At 40.2% G+C, this 13,619-nt stretch overlaps 1 protein-coding gene across 3 annotated transcripts in view; it reads right to left on the bottom strand.

Moving 5' to 3' along the window:
• Positions 1-221: 221 nt before the first annotated feature.
• Positions 222-13,619, bottom strand: part of PRKAR2B (protein kinase cAMP-dependent type II regulatory subunit beta) — a 135,902-nt gene continuing 122,504 nt past the window's right edge. For 2 of the 3 annotated variants that reach the window (XM_075857278.1, XM_075857281.1), the window contains exons 10-11: positions 4,114-4,252; positions 222-1,281 (exon numbers count right to left, since the gene is read on the bottom strand). In XM_075857278.1, coding sequence (XP_075713393.1) covers positions 1,148-1,281; positions 4,114-4,252 — 273 coding nt within the window. In that variant the 3' untranslated portion in view covers positions 222-1,147. Of the gene's footprint in view, positions 1,282-2,449; positions 2,497-4,113; positions 4,253-13,619 lie in introns of all 3 variants that reach the window. The other variant, XM_075857279.1, reaches the window with a different exon arrangement.

Here is a 13,619-nt window from a genome sequence, read left to right on the forward strand (position 1 = left end):
AATCCAGGATTGCAAACCTCATGGCATCATACCCAAGAATACTGGAGGCTGTTATCGCTGCCAAAAGGTGCTTCAACTAAGTACTGAGTAAAGGGTCTAAATACTTATGTCAATGCAATATTTTAATTTTTCCTTTTCAATGAATTAGCAAACATTACTAGCATTCTGTTTTCACTTTGTCATTATGCGGTATTGAATGTAGAATGATGTGGAAAAACTAGAATTTTTTTTAATTATTTTAGCACAAGGCCTCAAATAACAAAATGTGAAAAAATGTAAAGGGTATAAAGACTTTCCGAATGCACTGTAGTGTCAGAACTGGTCCCAGTGACATCATTAATAAATCTGCCTATTGTCTATTTATCGGTCAGTGACAGGTTTGCTTTAAAACTAAAAATCACTGTCCAACCCGTTTTTGTGTTGTATATGTAGTATTTGATAGTGTTTTGTTCATGTGTTAAATAGTTTCAGCAATATTTCTTTGTCGTGTTTTTGTTAAATCTGAATTGAAAGCAATGTGAAAATAAGCAAAGAACAATTACACTATAAAAACAACTTGATAAAAAGTGGTGGTGTCCTGTATCCAATGATGTGGCATGCTTACTGGTTCTATTTTTACTTTCATTCTAAGTGAGGCAATGCACAAAACCATGCTAAGCCTATCTCTTTAATAACTGCTAAGTTCCTTGTCGGAAGCCATTACTTATGATTACCCTACAAGTAGCAGATGTATTGGATCCCTTAGCTGAGCATCTACAATTTGGATACGATATAGTACTGGTCCATCTATATCAGAATACTGATTGTTTTTAAATCTAAATATTTACTTAGGAACAATTGCAAATGAAGTCTATGGTCTATAAAATCACAACTTTCCTTACAGAGAAAAGGCTGTAATAACTTAAAAAAATAAATCAGTTAAAAATATCACAAACTTAAGTGTTGTCAACAAAGCTATTGCAGAGCAGTCATGGATTGCAAGCTCTTCTGCCACTAAAGGGGCTAATGTGTAAAAAACAAAAAACGAAAAGAAAAATCACAGAATATGCTTGGCATCTACACAAAAAAACAGACACATTCTCTGTGGACTGACCACAACTGTGCTATTTTTTTCCTCGTCATGTCTTCTACATTGCTGTTTTTCTACTCAGGAACTAGGGTCAGTTATGTCCATGTTTGTTCCAAACAGTACAACCAGCTGTTCTTCATAATTTGCAATGTTCCTTTTCATTATCTCCATACATGGTCCCAAGAGCCTTTCAAAAGCTTGCACGTCCATGACTGTGAGATATGAGAACACACAATGCATTATTCTTCAGTAGCACTTAGTTGTAAGGTCTGTTTCGAGACAAATATTACTTACAGTAGTTAAAAAAAATTACATGGTTTCTGTTTTTCCTGGGATCTGCATGGGGCGTCTCAAGAATAGAATGAGACTAAGACCCTGTTCACATCACGTTTAGCGTCTACGTTTTTTTTTAAAGGCAAATTTTATTAGGACCTCAAAAAAAATGGTACAAGTACAAAAGGTGCACAGCATAATCAGCAGTCAAAGTAAGTACCACAAAAGTACCACATTTCAAAAGGTCAGGAAATAAAGATATAAGGATACCGCAGGCAAAGTGCTTAATGGCAGGTACGTGCCAATGAGACTGCTACTCTCAGTGGTATAAACCCCAGAGCAAATGGCACTGAGCAGCATGTAGATTACCAAGCAGATTGTTTAAAAATAACCTGGATTTTGGAGCGGATGTAGTGTAAGAAAAATGGCCGCTCCAGTACTTCTCTCTCTGACTTCGAGCCCAGGTGGGGCTCCTAGTTTAATTCAAGTAGACCCACTGACTTGCATGAAGGTGAAGTGCTGAGTGGGTCTGGTGGGCTCTTCTGAAGAGGAAAACTATTGCCAGAAAATACACGGATCCTGGGTGAGCAACAAACTGAGTTTTGGTTACTAAAAAAAGGTTTTTTAAGAATTCCTGGTTGGCTGAAGAAAGCACATCTATAGTTTTTTTTTTCCTTTGGACTTTATTTGTGGCTGGAGAAAAACCCTGTTTAATTTGCTCTGAATAAAACTCTGTACTGTTACACCAAATCCTGTTTGTGGTCTACCTGTCTGACGCTGACGAGGCTACAATACTTTTATGCATATGTCAATACAGTGACATAAACAAATAATAAAAACCTGATAAACAGCTTTTCAGCACAAAAAAAAGGAAAAAGAAAATTATGTGAAAATTGTAGTCTATAAGATGAACCCAGCGGAGGAGTAAGAGAAACAGGAGACACATCGGTAGCCCGTTATAGTGTAAGTTCAGTATTAATAGAGAGGAAGGTCAGGACTATCGATTGGTATGGGAGTACCTATCCATGGGTGCCATATTTTTGTAAACTTATCCGGGCATCCTCGTGCCTCATATGTGAGTTTGAAAAAAGGAAGATTGGAGCTTACCATTGCAATAAATGCTTGTAGCGTATGGACTTTGGGGTTCTTCCAATCTGTGAGGGTGTGTTTTTTTTTGGAATAAAACAAGAGAAGCATCATAAGAGATCTGAAAGATACAGAGTTTATAAGATCCACCACCAACAGAAAAAAACAAAACTCTGGGATTCAGTATTCGAGGGAGTCCCACATTGAGTTCAATAAACTCCATAACCTCAGTCCCGAAACCAAGAATAACCGGACAGTCCCAAAAAATATGCAAAAATGAACCATCTGCTCTTTCACAATGTGGGCAGATACGAGAGGGTAGTTGTCCCATTCAAAATAATTTGGAAGGCGTGTAATAGATCTGATGAAAATATTTAATCTGAATTAGGCGGTCTTTTGCCAAGATGAGTAGATATGGAGGGGGAGTTTGGGACCAGCGGTCCAAATCCATATTGAGCTTGTTAGATGAGATGCGTAACGGTTGTTTATACAGCAGTGACATGGTCTTAACCAATGTGTCCTGTGCCACCCAATCCTCCACTGGGGATGTAGACAATCTTACATTATATCCTGCCAATCTTGACCAGAGGGCATGTCTAAGATGAAAGTAAGGAAACATGAGATATGGGGGGACCTGGTGTTTCTCCCTAATCTGCACTAAAGTAGCCACCTTACCCTCCACTACCACATCACTCAAAGTAAAGATACCTAAATCTGCCCACTCACTGGGGTCAAGAAGCCGTTGTACATGGGACAGGAGCGGGTTATGCAAAAACGGCGTCCTAAGCAACCAGATCACCTCTTCAGACTGGAATAATAACATTGACCTCTGCCAAACCATTAAGGCAGTCTGCATCGGAATTGTGATTGAGTGACCTGGGGGTGGGGGCTGTCTGTACAAGGAGTTAGCTAAGGCCTTGAGAGAACAAGAGTGATGCCTTGAGATCTGTACAAGGGTTAAAATGTATGTGAGTACAAACATATACCAGTTGGCTGGCCGGGAATAAAGGTAGAGATTTAGGAGGACCAGACCACCTTGCTCAGTGGGTAGTTGTAGAGTACCAAGGGAAAGTCGGGGAGTACCACCCATCCAAATAAAGGATCTAAGATCCTTGTCTATAGTAGAGTGAGAGAGGCAACTGCACAGGAAAATTATGAAAGAGGTTTAATGTAAAGGCTTCAGTATGTCATTCTAATGCTTTCAGCTACGTTTATTTGACATACATGTTAAACGTATAGGCATCTGTGTATTGTATACTTTAAATGTTATATCATCTTTTTTTCTTTTATTCTACCAAAAACGAGTTAAAAATGTAAACATTTCACGTATTTAAAAATAATTATGTTTGCATACGTCACCCATTGACTATAAATGTAAAAAAAAAAATTATATGTCGAGTATACATACACTTGGGAGGACAGAATAGCATGGTAGACTATGCTATTCTGTACAAAAAAAAAAAAAGCATATGCTGACATAAAGCGGTCAAATGTAGTCAAAAGTATTCTTTTGGACTACGTTTGGCCTATTAAAGTCAATGGATATTCTAAGAAATCCTTTTGAATGCCTTTTTTTGATATTCAAGCATATATACGCTTGGCAGGGAGCATTAACCTGATGTAAACAGGGCCTTACAGTAAGTTACACATAATACTTTGGTACAAGATAATAACATTTATAATACCTAAACATTTTACACTCCCGACAGCGTATGCTGAGGCAGCTCTGGGTTTGTTGGTCACCAATGCAAGTTCTCCAAAATATTGCCCTCTGGAGTACCGAGCAATCTCAACTGCTTCGTTCTGTTCAACATCTGCTTTACTCTGGAAAAATAAAAAAAACATGCTTATGTGTTTATTATTTAAATATAGAAAACTCTCATATGTAAACACAGCTACAAAGAAGGAACAATCAAGTTAGTAATGTATATCTCTACATTAGTATTCTACTTACTGTATTTTTCAGACTATCAGGCCTTATTTACATGAGCGTTGCACATCTCTAACGTGAAAAACTGCAGTTTTTCACGTCCGAGGTGCATCTATGCTCTGCAATGTAAGACTCAATGTTTCGCATCCCCCATAGATGAGTCTATGGAAGGATGCGTGACGCGTGAAAAAATAGGACATGTCTGAAGGGTCCGTTGAAATAACGACTGTGTGAACGGCCACATTGAATTACAAAGGTCTGTGGGACGGCCGTTGTTTCAACGGCCGTCACACGGCCGTTTAACACGCTCGTGTAAATAAGGTCTTAGACGCCGTTTTTAGCAAGAATAAATCTTGCGCCGCGTTTTTTGCATCAGCTAGCGCTTTGCTCGGGACTCCAGCACTGCTCCCGACGTCCATATTTGCTAAATTCAGGAATTCCTATCACTGGAGTCCATGAGCAGAGCATCAGCTGATGCGCTGCCTGGCGACTCCACAATTTCTACCCCCGTCATTGTCACTTTTCATATATGGACAATGACGTCGGCAGAAGTACTGGAGTCCCTGAGCAGAGCATCAGCTGATGCTCTGCTCCAGGACTCCAGTACCGTTGCCGACGTCACTGTCCATATACGGACAATGACAGTGATGTGGGCAGAAGAAGTGGAATCCCCAGGAAGAGCATCAGCTGATGCATTGCTCGGGGACTCCAGTACTACTCTGCCGACATCATTGCCCATTTATGAACAGTTACAATGACGTGGGCAGATATTGTGGAGTCGCCAGACAGAGCATCAGCTGATGCTCTGCTCCAGGACTCCAGTACTGCTAGGCTGACGTCATTGTCCATATATGGACAGTGACGTGGGCAGAAGTTGTGGAGTCCCCAGGCGGAGCATCAGCTGATGCTCTGCTCGGGGACTCCAGTGACAGGAAACACCTGAATTGACCAAATATGGACGTCGAGAGCAGTGCTGGAGTCCCGAGCAAAGCGCTAGCTGATGCTCTGATCAGGACTCAAGCAATAGGCAATGTGACAGCCCCTTGCGGTCATGATCACGAACAGCACATGAAGCAAGAGCTCAGTCACGTGGGGCCTTGTCGGAGCGTCATCACTTTTAGAAAAGCTCCAGCAATTCCTGAATAATTCATGAGATTTGAACTGCACCATTTAGCACAGATTTTTTAATTAAAGCAAATAAGTTACTTAGTTTCACATAAATATATTATTGCAATGCAATTTTTGGTCCCCGGATAACCCCTTTAACCCTTTCCCGACCCGTAATGTGCCGGCACATCATGGAGCGGGGAGGGGATGATGTTTAGAGCAGAGCGGGCTCACGCGCTGTGCCTCATCCATACACTGCAGATGTCAGCTGTATTTTACAGCTCACATGCTGCTCTAACGGCCAGGAACATCGATGGCGCTGTTCCTGTCCGTTTAACTAGTTAAATGCAGCAGTGAATAGCGACCGCGGCATTTATAAGGGTCTTCCCATGAAGGAAATTTATGACATATCCCACAGGATACGTCATAAATGTCAGATAGATGCGGGTCCCACCTCTGGGACCCGCACCTATCTCTGGAACGGAGCCCCCTAAATCCGGTTCTATCTTACCCGGCTCCGCTGTCTCCCGGCCACTCGCTGGTTACATGGTCGAGTTACGGAAACAGCGTAACTGGCTGAGCTACGCTGTTTCCGTAACTCCCATAGAACTGAATAGTAGTTACGGAAACAGCGTAATCCATGTATTGCAGTGTATTGTACCAGCGATATAATGATCGCTGGTTCAAGTCCCCTAGGGGAACTAATACAATTTATAAAAAAAAAAAAAGTTAATTAGATTTTCAGGAGTGTAAATTTTTTTTAAAGTTTTTTTGAAAAAAACCCTTTCCCATTTCTCCCCAAGCACAATGTTAAATAAAAAAATAATTTAAAAAAAATGATATCGCTATGTCCGTAAAAGTCTGAAACTATTACAATATAGCATTATTTGACTCACACAGTGTATGGCGTATATTTTTTTTTATTGAAAACCCCAGAATCATTGTTTCTTGGTCACCATAGTGCTAAAAAGAATTAAATAAAAAGTGAGACCTCACACCGCTCAAACGATAAAAAATATAAGATATGGATCTCAGAATGTGATGAAACCGAACAAATTTTTTTTTTTAACCAATAGTTTTTTCTTTGTAAAAGAAGCAAAATATGAAATTTTTTCCTAATTTCTGTTGTCTAAAACCTGGGTGCGTCTTATAGTCAGGTGCGTCTTAGAGTCCGAAAAATACGGTACATTTCCTCAACAGGACTATGACAGCAAAGCACAACAAAACAACATGCAGCATTAGTAATTTTTTTTCTTATAAAAACATGATTTAAAAGCTATATACACCTTTGGAATATTTTTTTTTTTAAAAACGACAATGTATTTTGTGTTTTTAACCCCTTAAGGACGCAGCCTAGTTTTGGCCTTAAGGCTCAGAGCCCATTTTTCAAATCTGACATATTTCACTTTATGTGGTAATAACGTGGGAATGCTTAAACCTACCCAAGCGATTCTGAGATTGTTTTCTCGTGACACATTGGGCTTCATGTTCGTGGTAAAATTTGGTCGATATATTCAGTGTTTATTGGTGAAAAATTGCAAAATTTAGAGAAAATTTTGAAAAAATTGCATTTTTCAGAATTTAAATGCATCTGCTTGTAAAACAGACGGTTATACCACCCACAATAGTCACTAGTTCACATTTCCCATATGTCTACTTTAGATTGGCATCGTTTTTTGAACATTCTTTTATTTTTCTTGGACGTTACAAGGCTTAGAACATAAACAGCAATTTCTCATATTTTTAAGAAAATGTCAAATGCCTTTTATTTAAGGTACCTGTTCAGTTCTGAAGTGGCTTTGAGGGGCCTATGTATTAGAAACCCTGATAAAACACCCCATTTTAAAAACTAGACCCCTCAAAGTATTCAAAACAGCATTTAGAAAGTTTTTTAACCCTTCAGTCATTTCACAGGAATTAAAGCAAAGTGGAGGTGAACTTTGCAAATTTCATTTTTCTTGCGGAATTTCAATTTTATTCATTTTTTTTTCTGTAACACAGAAGGTTTTACCAGAGAAACACTACTAAATATGTATTGTCCAGATTCTGCCGTTTTTAGAAATGTCCCACATGTGGCCCTACTGCGCTCGTGGACTAAAACACAAGCCCTAGAAGCAAAGAAGCACCTAGTGCATTTTGAGTCCTCTTTTTTATTAGAATATATTTTAGGCAGCATGCCAGGTTTGAAGAGGTGTTGAGGTGCCAAAACAGTAGGAATCCCCCAATAGTGACCCCATTTTGGAAACTACACCCCTCAAGGAATTTATTTATGGTTGTTGTTACCATTTTGACCGCACAGTTTTTTCACAGAACTAATTTGAATTGGGCTGGGAATGAAAACAAAATAATTTTTTTCAAATAATATGTAGTTTTGGCTGAAAATTTCTTATTTTCACAAGAAACAAAATACCCCATTCTGTTGCGCAATTTGTTCTGAGGGCCGCAATACCCCATTTGTTGTGATAAACTGCCGTTTGGGCCCATGGGAGGGCTCAGAAGGAAAGGACCACCATTTGGCCTACTGGGGATTTTCTAGTGCGAAGTCATGTATGCAGAAGCACCTGAGGTACCAGTACAGTTGAAACCAGCAAGAAGTGACCCCGTTTTAAAAACTACACCCTTAAGGCATTCATCTAGAGGTGTAGTGAGCATTTTGACCGGAGACCTACACCCCATAAACTGTAATGTGGGTTCTCCCGGGTATGGCAATACCCTACATGTGGCTGTTATCAGCTGCCTGGGCACACAGCAGGGCCCAGAGGGGAAAGACGAGGGGGGATAAGCTGTGCGGAGTGCATCAGGGTAAGTAAAATTTGGGTAAATTATAAACCAAGGGATGTATGATAAATTTTAAAACACTTTCATACAGAGCTCTGGTTATTCGGGACACGTGTCACATTGATATATAGTGTCATCCCTTATCGCCCTCTTATAGCAGACTTTGCACCTCTTTTGACTTTTTCCCTTCTTGCCAGTTTGGGGAACTTACCCTGGAAAGTGTTGCCGCCCTGGTACGATGCGTGTGGCCCCGCTTCCAGAAGTACTGGGTGCCCCCCCTTCTTGGTCCCTAAAGATTAGGTTCTTGATAATCACCTCTTGAAATTCCAGGAAAGTTCCCGTCTGGCCTGCACATCGACGTAGCACGTACGCATTGTACAAAGCCATCTGTATGATGTGCACGGCCAGCTTCTTATACCACACCGCATGGCGCTGTAGGGCTTCAGGGCTTGATCTTACAAGTCCATCCCTCCCATGTACCTATTGTAGTCCAGGATGCAGTCTGGTTTGGGGGTGGCCTTTCCTTCATATATCCTAAACCTGTAGGTATACCCTGATGCACTCTCGCAGCTTATACATCTTCACGCCATACCTTGCCCTCTTACCCGGCAGGTACTCGCGGAATTGAACCCTCCCTTTAAAATGTACCAGGGACTCATCAATAGAAATACACTTCTCGGGGGTGTATGCTTGGGAAAACCGGGCACTGAAACGGTCTAATAGGGGTCTCCGTTTATACAAACTGTCAAAACTGGGGTCATCTCGGGGTGGGCACGGCTCATTATCAGTATGATGTAAGAAGCGAAGTATTGCCTCATTTATTTATTTTTTTAGGTTCCAGTTCAGTTCTGAAGTTGCTTTGAGGGGCCCATATATTAGAAACCCCTATGAAATACCCCATTTTAGAAACTAGACCCCTCAAAGTAATCACAACAGCATTTAGAAAGTTTATGAACCCTTTAGGTGTTTCACAAAAATTTAGAGCAAAGTAGAGGTGAAATTTAAATTATTTTTTTTGTCAGAAAATCCTCTTTATACCATTTTTTTTATAACACAAAAGGATTTATCAGTGAAACGCAAATTAATACGTATTGCCCAGATTCTGCAGTTTTGAGAAATATCCCACATGTGGCCCTCGGGCGGTAATGGACTGAAACACCGGCCTCCGAAGCAAAGGAGCACCTAGTGGATTTTGAGGCCTCTTTTTTATTAGGCACCATGTCCGGTTTGAAGAAGTCTTGTGGAGCCAAAACATTGGGAACCCCCCAAAAGTGACCCCAATTTGGAAACTAGACCCCTTGAGGAATCCATTGTAGTTTTCTTGGGGTGCATGCAGCTTTTTGATCAGTTTTTATTCTATTTTTAGGTGGCGTGGTGACTAAAAAACAGCAATTCTACTATTGTTTTTTTATTCTTTTTTTTTTACAGCGTTCACCGTGCGCTATAAATAAAATATTCACTTTATTCTGCGGGGCGATACGATTACGGCGATACCATATGTTTATAGTTTTTTTTTATGTCTTATGGCGTTTGCACAATAAAATACGTTTTGTAAGCAACCATTCACTTTTTGCGTTACCTTATTCTAAGAGCCATAACGTTTTTATTTTTCAATCAAGCCGTGCGAGGTCTTATTTTTTGCGTAACGAACTGTAGTTTCAATCATTACCATTTTTAGGTACATGTGACTTTTTGATCTCTTTTTATTCCATTTTTTGGGAGGTGAAGTGACCAAACAATTGTGATTGTGGTACGGTTTATTATTATTTTATTTTACGACGTTCATCGTGCGGGATAAATAACAAAATAGTTTTGTAGTTCAGGCCGTTACGGACGCGGCGATACCAATTATGTATAGTTTATTTGTTTGTTTATATATTTTTATTAATAATAAAGGACTGATAAGGGAAAAGGGGGGATTTTTACTTTTAAATCTTTTATTTTCTTATTTTTACACATAATTTTTTAACTTTTTTTTTACTGTATTACTTTGTCCCACTAGGGGACTTGAGGGCAGGAGGCCCTGATCGCTATTCTAATACACTGCACTACATGCGTAGTGCAGTGTATTAGAACTGTCAGCTACTCACTGACAGCAAGCATAGTGGGTCCTGACGTTGTCAGGACCCACTAGGCTTCCGTCTATGGCATAGCCGGACGCCATTGTTTGGTGTCCGGTTGCCATAGTCACCATCGCCTGCCGCTATCGCGTAGCAGGCCGGCGATGGCAGCTTAACCCCTAAAAAGCCGCAATCTCTATAGAACGCGGCTTTTAAGGGGTTAATCAGCGGGGACACAGCGATCGGTCCCCGCTGTAGGAGCTGTGACAGCTGCTGTACGAGACAGCAGCGTCACAGCTCCTGTATGTGTCGGGAGGACGGCCGAAACGGCCGTTACTCCCGTGACGTACTATTACGTCATGGAGCGCGAACGATACAGCTGCCATGACGTAATAGTACGTCAAGGAGCGGGAAGGGGTTAAGCAACTTTTAAATTGACTTTGTATACATAGAAGATGCATCGTTCTCTCTGAGCCGAATCTGTCAGTTCTGTGATCGATATTACCTGGATCCTGTGTGTTGGGACTCGCAGGACCCAGTCTCAGCCGAGCCATCAGTTCAGCTGAAATGACGGATTCGGCTAAGAGAAAAGGATACATGTTCTATGTATACATGACATATAGAAGCTGTATTTTAAAAACGAATTTTTTTAAAATAAAAGTAAATTTGAAAGTAGTTTAATAACACAAAATCCATTTAATAAAAAATTTTTTTTCCAAAAATGTACATAAACTAAAATAGATTTGATGAATGCAAACAATTTATAAATGTTATCATTTGTCAGTGAATAATATTACAATCAAAGTGTTTTCTATTAGCCATTTGATCAAAACGTCATCTATACATGGCCCATACACATTATGCGAAATGTGACGATTGGACATTAGACGCTTTTGTCCGGATCAGTAACGTATTTCAACATACCTGATCCTTCGTTCAGATAAGCCACTGCCAGACATGTATTCTCCTCTTCTATTGAAATGATTGGAGTCAGCCCGAGCAGTTATGTTGTGTATATGACCGCCCTTAGAGCTCTTCAGGGTGATGTCTTTCCCATTTTTTTTCTTACAAAAAAAAAAATGGCAGCTCGGAGGCATATGGTCTATTAGGTTTAAGTTACCTTCAAGTCAGTATTTCATTGTGGATTAATATATCCAGGTATCTTTGAGGCATTGCATGAAATACATTGCCACTGATCAAGAATGATATCCAACTCAATATGCTAAAAACTTACCTGAAAAGCTGCCTTGGTGCAGCTTAAAGAACCAGTGTCACGAAAAAAAAAATTTTTAGATCAATTTGACTGATATTTTTTTATTTATTTGTGTGTTGGTGTTTTACTTTTTTTTATTTTTTCACTTTTTCTTCCCTATGGGGGCTGCCATTTTTTTTTTCCATTTCTGTATGTGTCGATTAACGACACATACAGACATGGAATACGGCAGCTACAGTCCCATAGTGAATGCGAACGGGGCCCGTTCCATCCACTATGCTGTACGCCGTCTGTGTGGGAACGGCGCATGCGCCGCTCCCACACAGTCCAAGTTGAACTGTGCGACGTCCGGCGCCATTTTCCTGTGGACCGGAAGTCGCGACCGGACAGTAAGATTACTACTTCCGGTCGCGGCTTCCGGACTTCTGCACTTGGAGCGGCGTTAGCAGACGGAGCGGACGGACCGGAGGGAGCGGCGGCGGCAGGAGCAGGTAAGTTATTTCTATGTATGTTCGTGTTTTAGTGTGTGTTTACTACTGTATGTTAACCTACTACACTGTGTGTTAGCTCAAAAAATGGCGACACACAGTGTAGGAGGTTTGACCGTTCAATTCCCTCGTTTCTCCCGGCACTAGCCAGGATAAAGGAGGGGGTGATTCTGAGAGCTCACTATAGCGAGTGAGTTTTCTCAAATTTTGCAGCATAAAGCAATGTGGTTGCTTTACCACATGCAATGCTGCAATTTTGGGAATTGCTCCATCTAGTGACCAGCGCTGGGAAATATTATAAATTAGAATCTAATTTTTAATATTTCCTGACTCGTGAAAAAAATAAAAAAATTAGAACAATGTCTAATCACCTATACACTAACTGTTTAACTAAAAAAAAAAAAATTTTTTTTCTAGCGACACATTACCTTTAAATGCTCGGCCGCTTCTCCTGTTAGTGGGTGTTGTGGTGACACTAAAGTCCTACGTGCTATGTTAGTGATAGGCTACGTTCAAAAGTGGCAGAATTTTTCCACTCAAACGTTGGTGCAGATTCGTGGCAATTACGCAACGAATCTGCACCAACATTTGCATATTTGACAGGTAATTCAGACGTTGCAGATATCACAGCGGACTTGCCACAGATTTCAGTTTTTGCATTGCAAAGGCTGAAATACACAGTGAAATTCCGCTTCTTCTCCGCAACATAATGAACATGCTGCGGAGGGAAAATGCTGCACTGCAGCCTAAATTCCGCACAGTTATTTTCCGCAACGTCTGAAGTAAGTTTCCTAAAGATGTATAGAAACAAATGTAAAAAATGGCTGCTGCAGAATTCCACTGTGGAGTGTCCGCAGCGGAATTCAACAGCAATTCCGCCACGTCTGAATATGCCCTTAGACAAACTCCAATGAGATCAACGTTAAGGAAGTTGACCGTTTTTAATTTCTGCTCACAAACCTTTCTTAAACCAGTGTGATTGCCTCTGTCTAAAAAAATAAAAAAAAAAAAAAAGTATAGCACACATGTTATTCCATTAGGATGACTGAATGGACTAAAGATGGCGTCAGTCATGTGACCTACCACCCACACATCATGTGACCATTGGCATTCAAGTAACAATGTCTAGGTATCTAACAGGTTAATAGTATTTTATTGCGGAGTATAAAGTATTTCTACCTACAGCAGCATCTCATTATGTATGTCAGCTCTTACATTCTTCTTCTCTGTGTGTGTTGTGTTTTTTTTTACAGTTATGTTTGTAATAAAGTGGACATGACCTAGAGACAGGCACAGGCAGCTATTTTCTACAAGTACATACTGTACATGCACAGTAAAGTACAATGCCTCGCGAAAGCATTCCGTACGTTTGTGTTTTTCCTGTTTTGCTGCATTACAACCTGGAATTGTATCATGTGATTTACACAACATGCCTAGCACTTTAAACCCTTCAGGACTGAGCCTGTTTTGGCCTTGAGGATAAAGCTGATTTTTTCAAATCTGACGTGTCAATTTATGTGGTAATAACTTGGGAATGCTTTTACCTATCCAAGTGATTCTGAAATTGTTTTCTTGTGACATATTGTACTTTATGTTTGTGAAAAAATTAGGTAGA

This window comes from Rhinoderma darwinii, chromosome 3, assembly GCF_050947455.1.
Source record: "Rhinoderma darwinii isolate aRhiDar2 chromosome 3, aRhiDar2.hap1, whole genome shotgun sequence".
Taxonomy (NCBI): Eukaryota; Metazoa; Chordata; class Amphibia; order Anura; family Rhinodermatidae; genus Rhinoderma; species Rhinoderma darwinii.